The sequence below is a fragment of the Tyto alba genome, unplaced genomic scaffold (assembly GCF_018691265.1).
Source record: "Tyto alba isolate M040663 unplaced genomic scaffold, T.alba_DEE_v4.0 Super-Scaffold_2, whole genome shotgun sequence".
NCBI classification, from domain to species: Eukaryota; Metazoa; Chordata; class Aves; order Strigiformes; family Tytonidae; genus Tyto; species Tyto alba.
In genome coordinates, this window is record NW_024881282.1 from 37,163,853 (window position 1) to 37,176,364 (window position 12,512).

Here is a 12,512-nt window from a genome sequence, read left to right on the forward strand (position 1 = left end):
ACTGCCACAGGCAGGGTGCAGTGCCCCAGCTGGGCCATCAAAACCAGAGCATTGGCTGGGTCTCTCCACCACGGCGGTGCACAGCACCACTCCATGCCATGTCTGTAAGCTTGCACAAAGAAGCGCCTGCTTTCCCGCTCATCCCCTTCAGAGACATGAGGGTCCGTTCTTTTTTCTGCTGCAGTCTTGGTGTGCATGTGCCTGGTGATGATGGTTTGACTGATTCTTCATTTCGGTAAAAGCTCTCACATCTGCTTCAGCCTCACGTGGTGTGTTCATCTCCCCGTTTGGATCGGGAAGAGGACGCTGAGCCACCCTCATCCCTTCCTAGACCCCCCCATGTACATTGCAATGGGGTCAGGCCCCTCAGGATGGTCCTTGCCCCTGCCAATCTGCTCCCACCCATGTCTTCCTCAGCTTTGGGATGCCTGCCCAAGCCTGGAGGCAAATTCAGCATCAGGCCAGATGGGGACAGGCCTGCCAGGTCCCACTGCAGCTGTCACAGAGGGACTGCAAGGACAAAAGAGCCCCAAGGCTGAACCATGACTATCTGGTTCTGCAGAGCCAGCAAAGGCCTTACAGGTCCAGCAACCCCCAACCCCCTTCCAGTCCCAACACCAACTCACCAAAGGGACACTCACAGAAACCCAAACGTCCTCTTTAATCTGTCCATGCTCTGAGATGCCAAACAGAAATGAACATAATCTAATCTGGAGCCAAACCCCAGTGAACCCAGCACACACTGGGAGAAGTGAGTGCCCCCTTTTCCCCCATAGCCTTCACGGGCCTCCCACCAGCTTCACAGGCCACCAACACGGCAGATACACAGCCCACTCCAGGCCCTCTTCTCACCATCCTGAGGGCTGTGGGAGGGGACACCTTCCCCTCCACTGTTCCCTTTGCTCCAGGGAGCCTCCGAGGAGGGGAACGTTAGCTGAAAAAGATCTCCCTGACGTATTTCAGAGCATCTTCCTCAGTGTCCTCCCGGCCCGTTCTCTCTGCATAGGCACCGGCACCGGTATCAGGAGGCGACGGGAGAGCCGGACCGCGGTCGCCGGCTTCCCCCGCACTGGCTGTGCTTCCAGGAGCCTTGGCTGGCGTTGCCTGGTGCTCCCGCTCCTCTTCACTCGGCGACGGGGCCTTCTCCTCACCTTCCTCGCACTGTAGATTCTGACCAAAAGGTAAACCACCAGACCGGGCTGTGCACGACTCGACCCTGGGAGCACCCCGAGGGGGAAGGGGGGGCACACCCCTCGCCAGTCCCCACCTGCCCGGCGGAAGCTGCTTTTGTCGACCGAAGGCAGCTCCGCCGGCCCCGGCACGCTCCGGGGAGAGGACGAAGGAATCGGGACACCCGGGCGGCGTTCGCCAGCGCCCCCACACCCGCCTCCCGGAGAGGGGCCCCCAGGCAGCCGGGGGCGGCAGCGCTCCCCGAGCGCGCCCCGGAGCCCTCCCGGCCCCGCTCGGACACGACCAGGGCCGCGTCCCCACCCCGGGGGGGGGCGGTCCGGGCTCACCTCGGCCAGGACCGCCAGGGCCACGTCCACCAGCTCCGCCTCGTTCATGCAGTACACCACCGCCTCCGCCGCCCTGGGCACCGCACGGGGAGACACTCAGCGCGGGCAGGGCCCGGCCTCGCCCCCCGCCCCCGCCCCCGCCGCGGCGCTACCTCGGCCCCGCCGCCGCCCGCCGCCGCCCGGCCTTGGGGGGAGCCACCACCGCCCGCTCGGCCCCCGCCGCCCCCATCCAGCCCGGGAGGAGCCGCCGCCGCCGCTCGCCCGCCGCCATCCCCCGCGCGGCCGCACCGCGGGTGGGGGGCGGTGGCGCGGCCGCGGGAGGCGTTCCCTCCGTCCCTCCGTCCGTCCGTCCGTCCCTCCCTCCGTCCCTCCCCGAGCGGGAAGCCCCGGGCTGGCGCTGCCGCCGCCGCCGCCGCCGCGCTGGGACCCGCCGTATCGGCGCCGCACGGCCGGGGCGGCGGGGCCCCGTCACTCCCAGCCCTCTAACGGCTAAAGCGCGAGCGCAGGCGAGCAGCAAAACACGCACACATCCGCCCTCCCCTCCCCCCCCCGCCAAAAAAAACCCAAACAAACAAATAAAATAAAAAAAAAAAAAAAAAACGAAACCCATTAAAAAAAAGAAAAGAGTCCCGGCAGAAGCCGATGCTATATCGGCCGGGGAGGGCAGGAGCGGCAGAGACAGCGGTGTGCGGCCAGGCAAACACAGCTCATGCATCAGCCGTGAGTTGGAAAATGGGTTGAAGGAAAACTGAAAATAATTGTTTAGGTTACTAGAAGAACTTGAGCGATCAGTCGAACACCTGGAACACAAAGGTCGTTGAGCCAGGCAAGCGTGGTAACCACCACCTGGGAAATGCGTAAATTGAGAGAGACTCCTGATCAGGAACCCCTGTCCTTGAAGATTAAGGCCCTCTGAGAAATAATGAACTAGCTGAAGCTAGACAGGAGGTAAGAAAGCGCAGACATAAACCAGAGAAAGGCCAATTCAAAAATGCAAAGTTCAAGAAAGGCTCCTCCCCGAAGACCGCCAGAGACGGCTAGAGACCACCAAGGGGCCCTGTGGAAGCCTCCCCGAGACCTAAACCTCGTGGGTAATAGCTACGTAAATATGATAATGAGTTTAGGAAATTTCATGAATATGTATGTTAGAGCGATACAAGCTTTGGCTATTGTAACGCGCGGTGGACATGTCAGGTGGAATGATTCCCTCATGCCCCCGGCTGAAGAAAGTAATGCCTGACCGTTACCGGCGTTAAGGCGTTTCCATTCCCCATTTCGGTGACAAGTGCAGCGGTGGGACAGGGCGAAGCTTTGCCGCACGCCCAACGGTTTGTCAGCAGCCCCGCCCGCGGCCACCCCCGCCGTGTTTTACTCCACCACCTCTCCCGACGCACCCAAGGACGCATCCTCCGACAGCCTAACTTTCAACCGTTCAATAGTCGAAACCGCCGCATTTTCAGAGCCCCTGTCCGGCCGCCCGGGCCCCGCCGGGCCGGCCTCGCCCCGCCCCTCCCCTCTGACGCCCCCCGTGACGTCCCCCCGCCGCTGGTAGGTCGCCCCCTGCTGGCGCGGTTGCTTAGCGCCGACGCGGTTGCTTAGCGCCGGCGTCGACGCGGCGGGACCGGCAGCGCGGCAGCGTCGGGAGGCACCGGGGGCCGCTCGGGGTTCTTTTTGGCTCTTCTCGCCCTCTCCCCGCTCTCTCCCCCTCCCCGCCCGGGGCTCGGCAGAGCCCGCCGGCCGCTTCCCGCATGCAGAGGCTCATCGGGCTCCTCAGGAGGCTGCGGGGGCGGCCGCCGCCCGGCAGCGCTCCCGCGCCCCGCGCGGCCGAGCCCCGGGAGCAGCGCCGGGGCGGGCTGCACTGCGCGGCCGCCAGCGGTGACCTGGCCCGGCTGCAGCGGCGCTGGTGGCGGAAGTGGTTCCGCATCAACGAGCGGGACGCGGAGAAGCAGTAAGGGGCGGGCGGTGCCCGGCGCGAAGCCTCCCCCCCAGCCCCGGTGGAAAGAGCCGGGCAAAGCCCGCGACGGTCGCAAACGCCCTGAGGAGCAGGGGCGGCTCCGCAGCGGCGGCCCTTACCGGACGGGTGCCCCAGGGGGACGGGAGGGGGCGGATGCTCGGCTCTGCCCTGCCCTGCGGTGCTCTGCCGGCCCGGGCCCTGTCGTGAATGTCCTGCGGAGCTCGGCAGGCCGTTGTCCGAGCAGAGGCGGCTCCTCTCCTGTCGCCAGAGAGAGCGGCCTGCTGGAGCAGGGCATGGGGTCGCGGGAAGAGACGGTACAGCCTTCCCGTTGCTGTTCGAAATCCCGTCCCCTCTGTCGCTGGGACCCGTCTGGCACGGGACTGACCGGGGAAAGCCCAAGGCCTTACGCAGACTCCCCAGTCCCCTGTGTAGCCTCCGTAGACTCCCGGCTGCCAAGACGCGCTCTCCCTCGCCGCGCCAGGTGGCCGGGCAGCCCTGCCGGAGGCAGGGACCAGTGCCTGGGCACAGGAGTCTGGTTGTGCAGGTTCATTGGCACAGCTGAGGAAATTCCTCCTGACTCAGTGGATGTGTTGGGGATTTTCCCTAGCCAGCCCCAGGCTTCAGGTGTGCAAGTGCTGCCACCAGCTCTGGCAGGAGAGAGTTTGCTCTCGGCTTAGTTTTTGCCATTTGAGGCTTGTGGCCTTATGCGGTGGGTACCACAGCCTGAAAGGACGTCTTCAGCTGTGTGTGTCCGTGTTAACCAAACACGTTTAATTTCTAGGACGCCTCTGCATCTTGCTTGTGCGAACGGCCACGCAGCTGTCGTTCGATTTTTAGCAGGAAAAAAGTGCAAGCTAAATCCTTGTGACAGTTTTCAGAAATCGCCGCTGATGAAGGTATGTGGAATAGGTCACACTGTTGTACGTGGGGCTTATCAGTTATGCACCGAGCAATATAGACCTTGCATCATTCTTTACGCAGTCCTGTGTAGAAACAGATATGTTGTAGTCAGCGGTGAAGAGGCGTATGTTGCCTAATCTTTGAAGATGCTCACACTTTGCAGTGTTGGGAAGATGCGGGAGTTCTGTCAGAGAGAAATGTAGATGTTGGAAGTTATTCCTCCTTTGTGTCTTGTTTCCAGGCAGTAGAGCGCCAGCACAAAGACTGTGTGGCTATTTTGCTGGAGCATGGTGCCAGCCCTGACCTCAAAGGTCCCGGCGGCAACACTGCCCTTCACCTGGCTGCCGTCATTCCTAATAAATCTCTAGTGGAGCTGTTACTTGCGCACAAGGCCCATATTGATGCGCAGAATGAGGTAAGCTTGGACTTTGGGTAAGGCTCCTCTTCCTCAAACTTGCTTGACTTTTATGTGTTGTACTAAGGGAGATGACTTCCCCTTTCAGTTGGGATACACTCCGCTTACTCTTGCGATCACCGAGCACTGTGAAGAGATGGTCGAGTTCCTTCTTCAAAAAGGAGCTGATGTGCACGCTCGAGATAACCGTAAAAGGTGAAGGGTTTGTCAGAAATGCACGGGGGACTCCTTAGCATTGTTCAAGTTGGATTGATGGGAGGCGTAGGAATGAGCTTCAAAAGACAACCAGGAGCTGCCTAAGAGGAGCAAATTCTGTGTGAAAGCAGACCCACACTCGGCTGTGCTCTTAGCTCAGTAGACGATTTCTGAGGACTGCAAGAAAGTTTTGGCTGTGGTGCCACGCTCGTGCATACACGTGCCCTGAGTCTGCTCTGGGCAAGTGGTTGGCCTGGAGACCTCCTGAGGTCCCACCAACTGGAATTCTCTGATGCTACCCCATGTTTGGCTGTGCTTTCTCTCTGCCTATAGGAAAGGGAAAATGAATTGTTTGGGGAGCAAAGAGGGACTGAAGTGATGGCAATGCAATGTCTGCAGAAGCTGATGTATTTCCTGTCATTTCTTTGATGCTTTAGGACCACTCTTATGCTTGCTGCTTGTGCTGGGGATATGAATATAATACAAATTCTCCTTCATCACGGTGCTGATCTTTCTCATCAAGACCCATTTGGCTGCACAGCTGAGTACTATGCCAGGGAGTTTCAACATGATGAGTAAGTGTTTTACATCCTTGTTAGAGCAGCTGCATTCTCAGAATGTCTGTGCTGATGTATGGCCCTTTTGGGTAACATCACCAGGGTTTAATGAGGTGTCGAGACCTTTGTTGAAGCTGGGCTCAGTGACATCTTCTGATGCATCTGTTTCCATGTCAGGAGTGGATTTGGAAGTTGGGGGGAAACTTCCCCCAGCACTTCTCTCTTGAGAATCCACCTGTGTGCTACCAAGCTCCACTGAACTAAACTGACTAGCACCTGCCTGTGGTTTGTTTCAGAGGGAATCTAACTGATATCCCCCGAGTTAAACTCTGCAGCAGTTTTCCCTCCTCTCATGGGTAGCTTTGCACCCCTGGCCATTCCTTCACTAAGGTGGCTATGTGTGCTTAACAGCTACGCTGAAGGAAATAGCCCTCTTCCCTAGGGATGGTAGCCTAGTGATGGGTGAATGAACTGCATTATGCCTACAAGCATGCCTTGTCTAGCCATAAACCGCCGGTAACCTCTTGTCACTGGATCTGGACTTCATTTCTCCTCCCCTGCCCCTTCTGTCAGTCTGTGTCAATGGGAAGCAGGAGGGAAGGGTGCCTGGGTAAACTGTGGAGTAAAAACCCCTGCAGGAATACAGCATGTTTGAAGATTGCACTAGCAAAACAAGATGTTAATTCCTTCCCTCTAGGTTTCTGGCACAGTATCAGTGTTGCACTAATGCACCATTTTACATAGCAGCCTTGGTCTGGGGCACGTTTTTAATGTTTTTCTTTTCTTGTTTATTTGGGGGGTTTTGTTTGGTTTTTAGTTCTGCTTATGAAGCAAAACTGAAAGTGGTCTCTCTCTGGAGCCCCAACTGACCCTCTGTCAGGGCTGTTAGAAGATAACACCTATGCAGTGTAGTTAACCCCTGCAGTGCTTGAAATGCAACTGCAATTGCTGTTGGCCTCTTGCTACTCTCAGGTCCTCAGAATAACCGTGGGAATTTCTGAAGCCCTTCAAAGTCAGGACAGGGTTTGAGGAGATGTTACCTCAGCTTGACATGCAGAGTAGCTGCAGCATTAGTATAGCTTCACGCTAAGGTAGAGGCTCTGTAGTTAGATGTCAGTCTGACAGGGGGGTTGTTTATCTCACTGGCCCTCGAAACGGAGAGGGGGTTTATCACATGAGGCTGTAGCCCGCAGGGATGAGTTACTCCATAGACAAGAATTGGCACCTGTAGTGTGAACATGCCTGCAGTGAGTATTTCAGTCTCCACTACTCCAGTAGTGCAGTAAGTTGTGTGTGTGTGTTACCCGTTAGCAACTGGCTATGAATATGGGTAGGATGGCTCATGAATGGCTGCTGCTCTTCCAGTAGAGCATGTAGGCAAGTATGGGGGTATTTTTAACAAATGGATTTCCTTCCTTTCCATATATAGTATTGCTGACCAACTGGAGAAATACATGTTCTATGAAGGGATGGGAGAATGTTTTGCAAGAGGCACAGAAGGCCCAGCAGTAGATGGCAGGTTTTGCTCTGCGCTGACTGCTGAATTTACCTCGGGTGCACCTGCAGGTAGGAGGATTCAGTGTGGAGGAGGTGATGAGGACAAATCCCTGTGGCCTGTAGGAGAATAATAGTCAATTGGATGCAGGACTTGAGGGATGGGGAAAGATACAGTGAAATAACCACTCACAGCAGCGTTGTGCTTCTTGCCTCCTTTGTAGGTGTCTTGCCAGCAGCAGGAGCAGAGGAAGAGAAAGATGTAGATTCCTGGTCTGATTTTGAGGTACCTTCTCTGAAGGAGGCAGTGGTGCCTCACTTGGCTCACTTGCTTTTGGTCTCGTTTCCTTCTGTGGCTGCTTCTACCACATGCCTGTAACTGGGACCTGACATGCTGGTGCTGCAGGCAAGCTGTTCAGTGAGGTCTGGGACAAAGCGAGGGCAAGCTAATGACCTGGGTCTCCTAGAGCTGATCTCTGAGCTAGATTTCTAATACAGGACTGAAACAGTAAAGCTTCCTGCTGGTTACGATCCTCTGAAATCCTAGAAAGCTGTCACTGTGAGGATTGCTGGTTTTCCACCACACAGCTCTTCTTTGGATCCAGTCAATGTCAAATGGTTGCCCGTAGGGCCTACAGTCCAGATGCTTAGCTGCTTATGAGTAGGTCCTCTCTATCTTGGGCAAGTGTGTTTCATCCCCTTTTGAAAGCCCAGTTCAACAGAGATGCCTAACATGCTGGCTCTGTTTGCCCTTTTCATACTTTCTGCCACCCGTTACCATATCACAGCACATTGGCTGAAGCAGGAGCTTTGTGTTTAGAAATGGGTCGAGGAGGAGTCTGTGCTAATTTTCGTTCATGTCTTCTAAATTCCTCAGTTGGATTTTGAAGATCTAAAGAAAGAGTCAGCTGGCATCCTGCTTCCACCTGCGGATGAACACAGAGCACATGTGCACTCTGGTGCAGAGGAGCGTGGCAATGGCAAGTTCCTGGCATACTAAATGGTTACCTTTATAAGCTTCTCTGGAGTGAGGTAGATGGGGAGAAGCAGAGTGAAATAAGCACTCACAGCAGCGTTGTGCTTCTTGCCTCCTTTGTAGGTGTCTTGCCAGCAGCAGGAGCAGAGGAAGAGAAAGATGTAGATTCCTGGTCTGATTTTGAGGTACCTTCTCTGAAGGAGGCAGTGGTGCCTCACTTGGCTCACTTGCTTTTGGTCTCGTTTCCTTCTGTGGCTGCTTCTACCACATGCCTGTAACTGGGCCCTGACATGCTGGTGCTGCAGGCAAGCTGTTCAGTGAGGTCTGGGACAAAGCGAGGGCAAGCTAATGACCTGGGTCTCCTAGAGCTGATCTCTGAGCTAGATTTCTAATACAGGACTGAAACAGTAAAGCTTCCTGCTGGTTACGATCCTCTGAAATCCTAGAAAGCTGTCACTGTGAGGATTGCTGGTTTTCCACCACACAGCTCTTCTTTGGATCCAGTCAATGTCAAATGGTTGCCCAGTAGGGCCTACAGTCCAGATGCTTAGCTGCTTATGAGTAGGTCCTCTCTATCTTGGGCAAGTGTGTTTCATCCCCTTTTGAAAGCCCAGTTCAACAGAGATGCCTAACATGCTGGCTCTGTTTGCCCTTTTCATACTTTCTGCCACCCGTTACCATATCACAGCACATTGGCTGAAGCAGGAGCTTTGTGTTTTAGAAATGGGTCGAGGAGGAGTCTGTGCTAATTTTCGTTCATGTCTTCTAAATTCCTCAGTTGGATTCTGAAGATCTAAAGAAAGAGTCAGCTGGCATCCTGCTTCCACCTGCGGATGAACACAGAGCACATGGGCACTCTGGTGCAGAGGAGCGTGGCAATGGCAAGTTCCTGGCATACTAAATGGTTACCTTTATAAGCTTCTCTGGAGTGAGGCAGATGGGGAGAAGCAGAGTGAAATAAGCACTCACAGCAGCGTTGTGCTTCTTGCCTCCTTTGTAGGTGTCTTGCCAGCAGCAGGAGCAGAGGAAGAGAAAGATGTAGATTCCTGGTCTGATTTTGAGGTACCTTCTCTGAAGGAGGCAGTGGTGCCTCACTTGGCTCACTTGCTTTTGGTCTCGTTTCCTTCTGTGGCTGCTTCTACCACATGCCTGTAACTGGGACCTGACATGCTGGTGCTGCAGGCAAGCTGTTCAGTGAGGTCTGGGACAAAGTGAGGGCAAGCTAATGACCTGGGTCTCCTAGAGCTGATCTCTGAGCTGGATTTCTAATACAGGACTGAAACAGTAAAGCTTCCTGCTGCTTACAATCACTGAAATCCTAGAAAGCTGTCACTGTGAGGATTGCTGGTTTTCCACCACACAGCTCTTCTTTGGATCCAGTCAATGTCAAATGGTTGCCCATAGGGCCTACAGTCCAGATGCTTAGCTGCTTATGAGTAGGTCCTCTCTATCTTGGGCAAGTGTGTTTCATCCCCTTTTGAAAGCCCAGTTCAACAGAGATGCCTAACATGCTGGCTCTGTTTGCCCTTTTCATACTTTCTGCCACCCGTTACCATATCACAGCACATTGGCTGAAGCAGGAGCTTTGTGTTTAGAAATGGGTCGAGGAGGAGTCTGTGCTAATTTTCGTTCATGTCTTCTAAATTCCTCAGTTGGATTCTGAAGATCTAAAGAAAGAGTCAGCTGGCATCCTGCTTCCACCTGCGGATGAACACAGAGCACATGTGCACTCTGGTGCAGAGGAGCGTGGCAATGGCAAGTTCCTGGCATACTAAATGGTTACCTTTATAAGCTTCTCTGGAGTGAGGCAGATGGGGAGAGGCAGAGTGAAATAAGCACTCACAGCAGCGTTGTGCTTCTTGCCTCCTTTGTAGGTGTCTTGCCAGCAGCAGGAGCAGAGGAAGAGAAAGATGTAGATTCCTGGTCTGATTTTGAGGTACCTTCTCTGAAGGAGGCAGTGGTGCCTCACTTGGCTCACTTGCTTTTGGTCTCGTTTCCTTCTGTGGCTGCTTCTACCACATGCCTGTAACTGGGCCCTGACATGCTGGTGCTGCAGGCAAGCTGTTCAGTGAGGTCTGGGACAAAGCTAGGGCAAGCTAATGACCTGGGTCTCCTAGAGCTGATCTCTGAGCTAGGATTTCTAATACAGGACTGAAATAGCAAAGCTTCCTGCTGGTTACGATCCTCTGAAATCCTAGAAAGCTGTCACTGTGAGGATTGCTGGTTTTCCACCACACAGCTCTTCTTTGGATCCAGTCAATGTCAAATGGTTGCCCATAGGGCCTACAGTCCAGATGCTTAGCTGCTTATGAGTAGGTCCTCTCTATCTTGGGCAAGTGTGTTTCATCCCCTTTTGAAAGCCCAGTTCAACAGAGATGCCTAACATGCTGGCTCTGTTTGCCCTTTTCATACTTTCTGCCACCCGTTACCACATCACAGCACATTGGCTGAAGCAGGAGCTTTGTGTTTAGAAATGGGTCGAGGAGGAGTCTGTGCTAATTTTCGTTCATGTCTTCTAAATTCCTCAGTTGGATTCTGAAGATCTAAAGAAAGAGTCAGCTGGCATCCTGCTTCCACCTGCGGATGAACACAGAGCACATGCGCACTCTGGTGCAGAGGAGCGTGGCAATGGCAAGTTCCTGGCATACTAAATGGTTACCTTTATAAGCTTCTCTGGAGTGAGGCAGATGGGGAGAAGCAGAGTGAAATAAGCACTCACAGCAGCGTTGTGCTTCTTGCCTCCTTTGTAGGTGTCTTGCCAGCAGCAGGAGCAGAGGAAGAGAAAGATGTAGATTCCTGGTCTGATTTTGAGGTACCTTCTCTGAAGGAGGCAGTGGTGCCTCACTTGGCTCACTTGCTTTTGGTCTCGTTTCCTTCTGTGGCTGCTTCTACCACATGCCTGTAACTGGGACCTGACATGCTGGTGCTGCAGGCAAGCTGTTCAGTGAGGTCTGGGACAAAGTGAGGGCAAGCTAATGACCTGGGTCTCCTAGAGCTGATCTCTGAGCTGGATTTCTAATACAGGACTGAAACAGTAAAGCTTCCTGCTGCTTACAATCACTGAAATCCTAGAAAGCTGTTCACTGTGAGGATTGCTGGTTTTCCACCACACAGCTCTTCTTTGGATCCAGTCAATGTCAAATGGTTGCCCATAGGGCCTACAGTCCAGATGCTTAGCTGCTTATGAGTAGGTCCTCTCTATCTTGGGCAAGTGTGTTTCATCCCCTTTTGAAAGCCCAGTTCAACAGAGATGCCTAACATGCTGGCTCTGTTTGCCCTTTTCATACTTTCTGCCACCCGTTACCATATCACAGCACATTGGCTGAAGCAGGAGCTTTGTGTTTAGAAATGGGTCGAGGAGGAGTCTGTGCTAATTTTCGTTCATGTCTTCTAAATTCCTCAGTTGGATTCTGAAGATCTAAAGAAAGAGTCAGCTGGCATCCTGCTTCCACCTGCGGATGAACACAGAGCACATGGGCACTCTGGTGCAGAGGAGCGTGGCAATGGCAAGTTCCTGGCATACTAAATGGTTACCTTTATAAGCTTCTCTGGAGTGAGGCAGATGGGGAGAAGCAGAGTGAAATAAGCACTCACAGCAGCGTTGTGCTTCTTGCCTCCTTTGTAGGTGTCTTGCCAGCAGCAGCAGGAGCAGAGGAAGAGAAAGATGTAGATTCCTGGTCTGATTTTGAGGTACCTTCTCTGAAGGAGGCAGTGGTGCCTCACTTGGCTCACTTGCTTTTGGTCTCGTTTCCTTCTGTGGCTGCTTCTACCACATGCCTGTAACTGGGCCCTGACATGCTGGTGCTGCAGGCAAGCTGTTCAGTGAGGTCTGGGACAAAGTGAGGGCAAGCTAATGACCTGGGTCTCCTAGAGCTGATCTCTGAGCTGGATTTCTAATACAGGACTGAAACAGTAAAGCTTCCTGCTGCTTACAATCACTGAAATCCTAGAAAGCTGTTCACTGTGAGGATTGCTGGTTTTCCACCACACAGCTCTTCTTTGGATCCAGTCAATGTCAAATGGTTGCCCATAGGGCCTACAGTCCAGATGCTTAGCTGCTTATGAGTAGGTCCTCTCTATCTTGGGCAAGTGTGTTTCATCCCCTTTTGAAAGCCCAGTTCAACAGAGATGCCTAACATGCTGGCTCTGTTTGCCCTTTTCATACTTTCTGCCACCCGTTACCACTATCACAGCACATTGGCTGAAGCAGGAGCTTTGTGTTTAGAAATGGGTCGAGGAGGAGTCTGTGCTAATTTTCGTTCATGTCTTCTAAATTCCTCAGTTGGATTCTGAAGATCTAAAGAAAGAGTCAGCTGGCATCCTGCTTCCACCTGCGGATGAACACAGAGCACATGTGCACTCTGGTGCAGAGGAGCGTGGCAATGGCAAGTTCCTGGCATACTAAATGGTTACCTTTATAAGCTTCTCTGGAGTGAGGCAGATGGTGAGAAGCAGAGTGAAATAAGCATTCACAGCAGCGTTGTGCTTCTTGCCTCCTTTGTAG

General features: G+C 53.8%; 2 protein-coding genes across 3 annotated transcripts in view; one reads left to right on the plus strand and one right to left on the minus strand.

Annotated features, from left to right (window-relative positions):
* Positions 1-11,618, plus strand: part of LOC116965709 (POTE ankyrin domain family member F-like) — a 338,398-nt gene extending 326,780 nt beyond the window's left edge. For both annotated transcript variants that reach the window (XM_042792677.1, XM_042792680.1), the window contains 10 exons: positions 7,257-7,318; positions 7,910-8,012; positions 8,132-8,193; positions 8,787-8,889; positions 9,009-9,070; positions 9,661-9,763; positions 9,883-9,944; positions 10,537-10,639; positions 10,759-10,820; positions 11,412-11,618. In XM_042792677.1, the coding sequence (XP_042648611.1) occupies positions 7,257-7,318; positions 7,910-8,012; positions 8,132-8,193; positions 8,787-8,889; positions 9,009-9,070; positions 9,661-9,763; positions 9,883-9,944; positions 10,537-10,639; positions 10,759-10,820; positions 11,412-11,534 (845 nt within the window). In that variant the 3' untranslated portion in view covers positions 11,535-11,618. The remainder of the gene's footprint in view (positions 1-7,256; positions 7,319-7,909; positions 8,013-8,131; positions 8,194-8,786; positions 8,890-9,008; positions 9,071-9,660; positions 9,764-9,882; positions 9,945-10,536; positions 10,640-10,758; positions 10,821-11,411) is intronic.
* Positions 643-3,840, minus strand: LOC116965714 (cell cycle regulator of non-homologous end joining). The gene is made up of 3 exons (XM_042792705.1): positions 3,591-3,840; positions 1,518-1,590; positions 643-1,170 (listed from the first exon to the last, which is right to left on the minus strand). Exons 1-3 carry the CDS (start codon positions 3,764-3,766, stop codon positions 931-933), a joined length of 489 nt encoding a protein of 162 aa, XP_042648639.1. The 5' UTR covers positions 3,767-3,840; the 3' UTR covers positions 643-930.
* Positions 11,619-12,512: the final 894 nt, after the last annotated feature.

Excerpts from the sequence above, each read along its gene's own strand:
- LOC116965714 (XM_042792705.1), bottom strand. The coding sequence starts at position 3,766 with ATGCCCTGCTCCAGCAGGCCGCTCTCTCTGGCGACAGGAGAGGAGCCG. Across the intron at positions 1,591-3,590 it reads CCCCCTGGGGCACCCGTCCG|GGCGGCGGAGGCGGTGGTGT; the intron begins GTAAGGGCCGCC and ends TGCGGTGCCCAG. Across the intron at positions 1,171-1,517 it reads CCCTGGCGGTCCTGGCCGAG|AATCTACAGTGCGAGGAAGG; the intron begins GTGAGCCCGGAC and ends CCTTTTGGTCAG.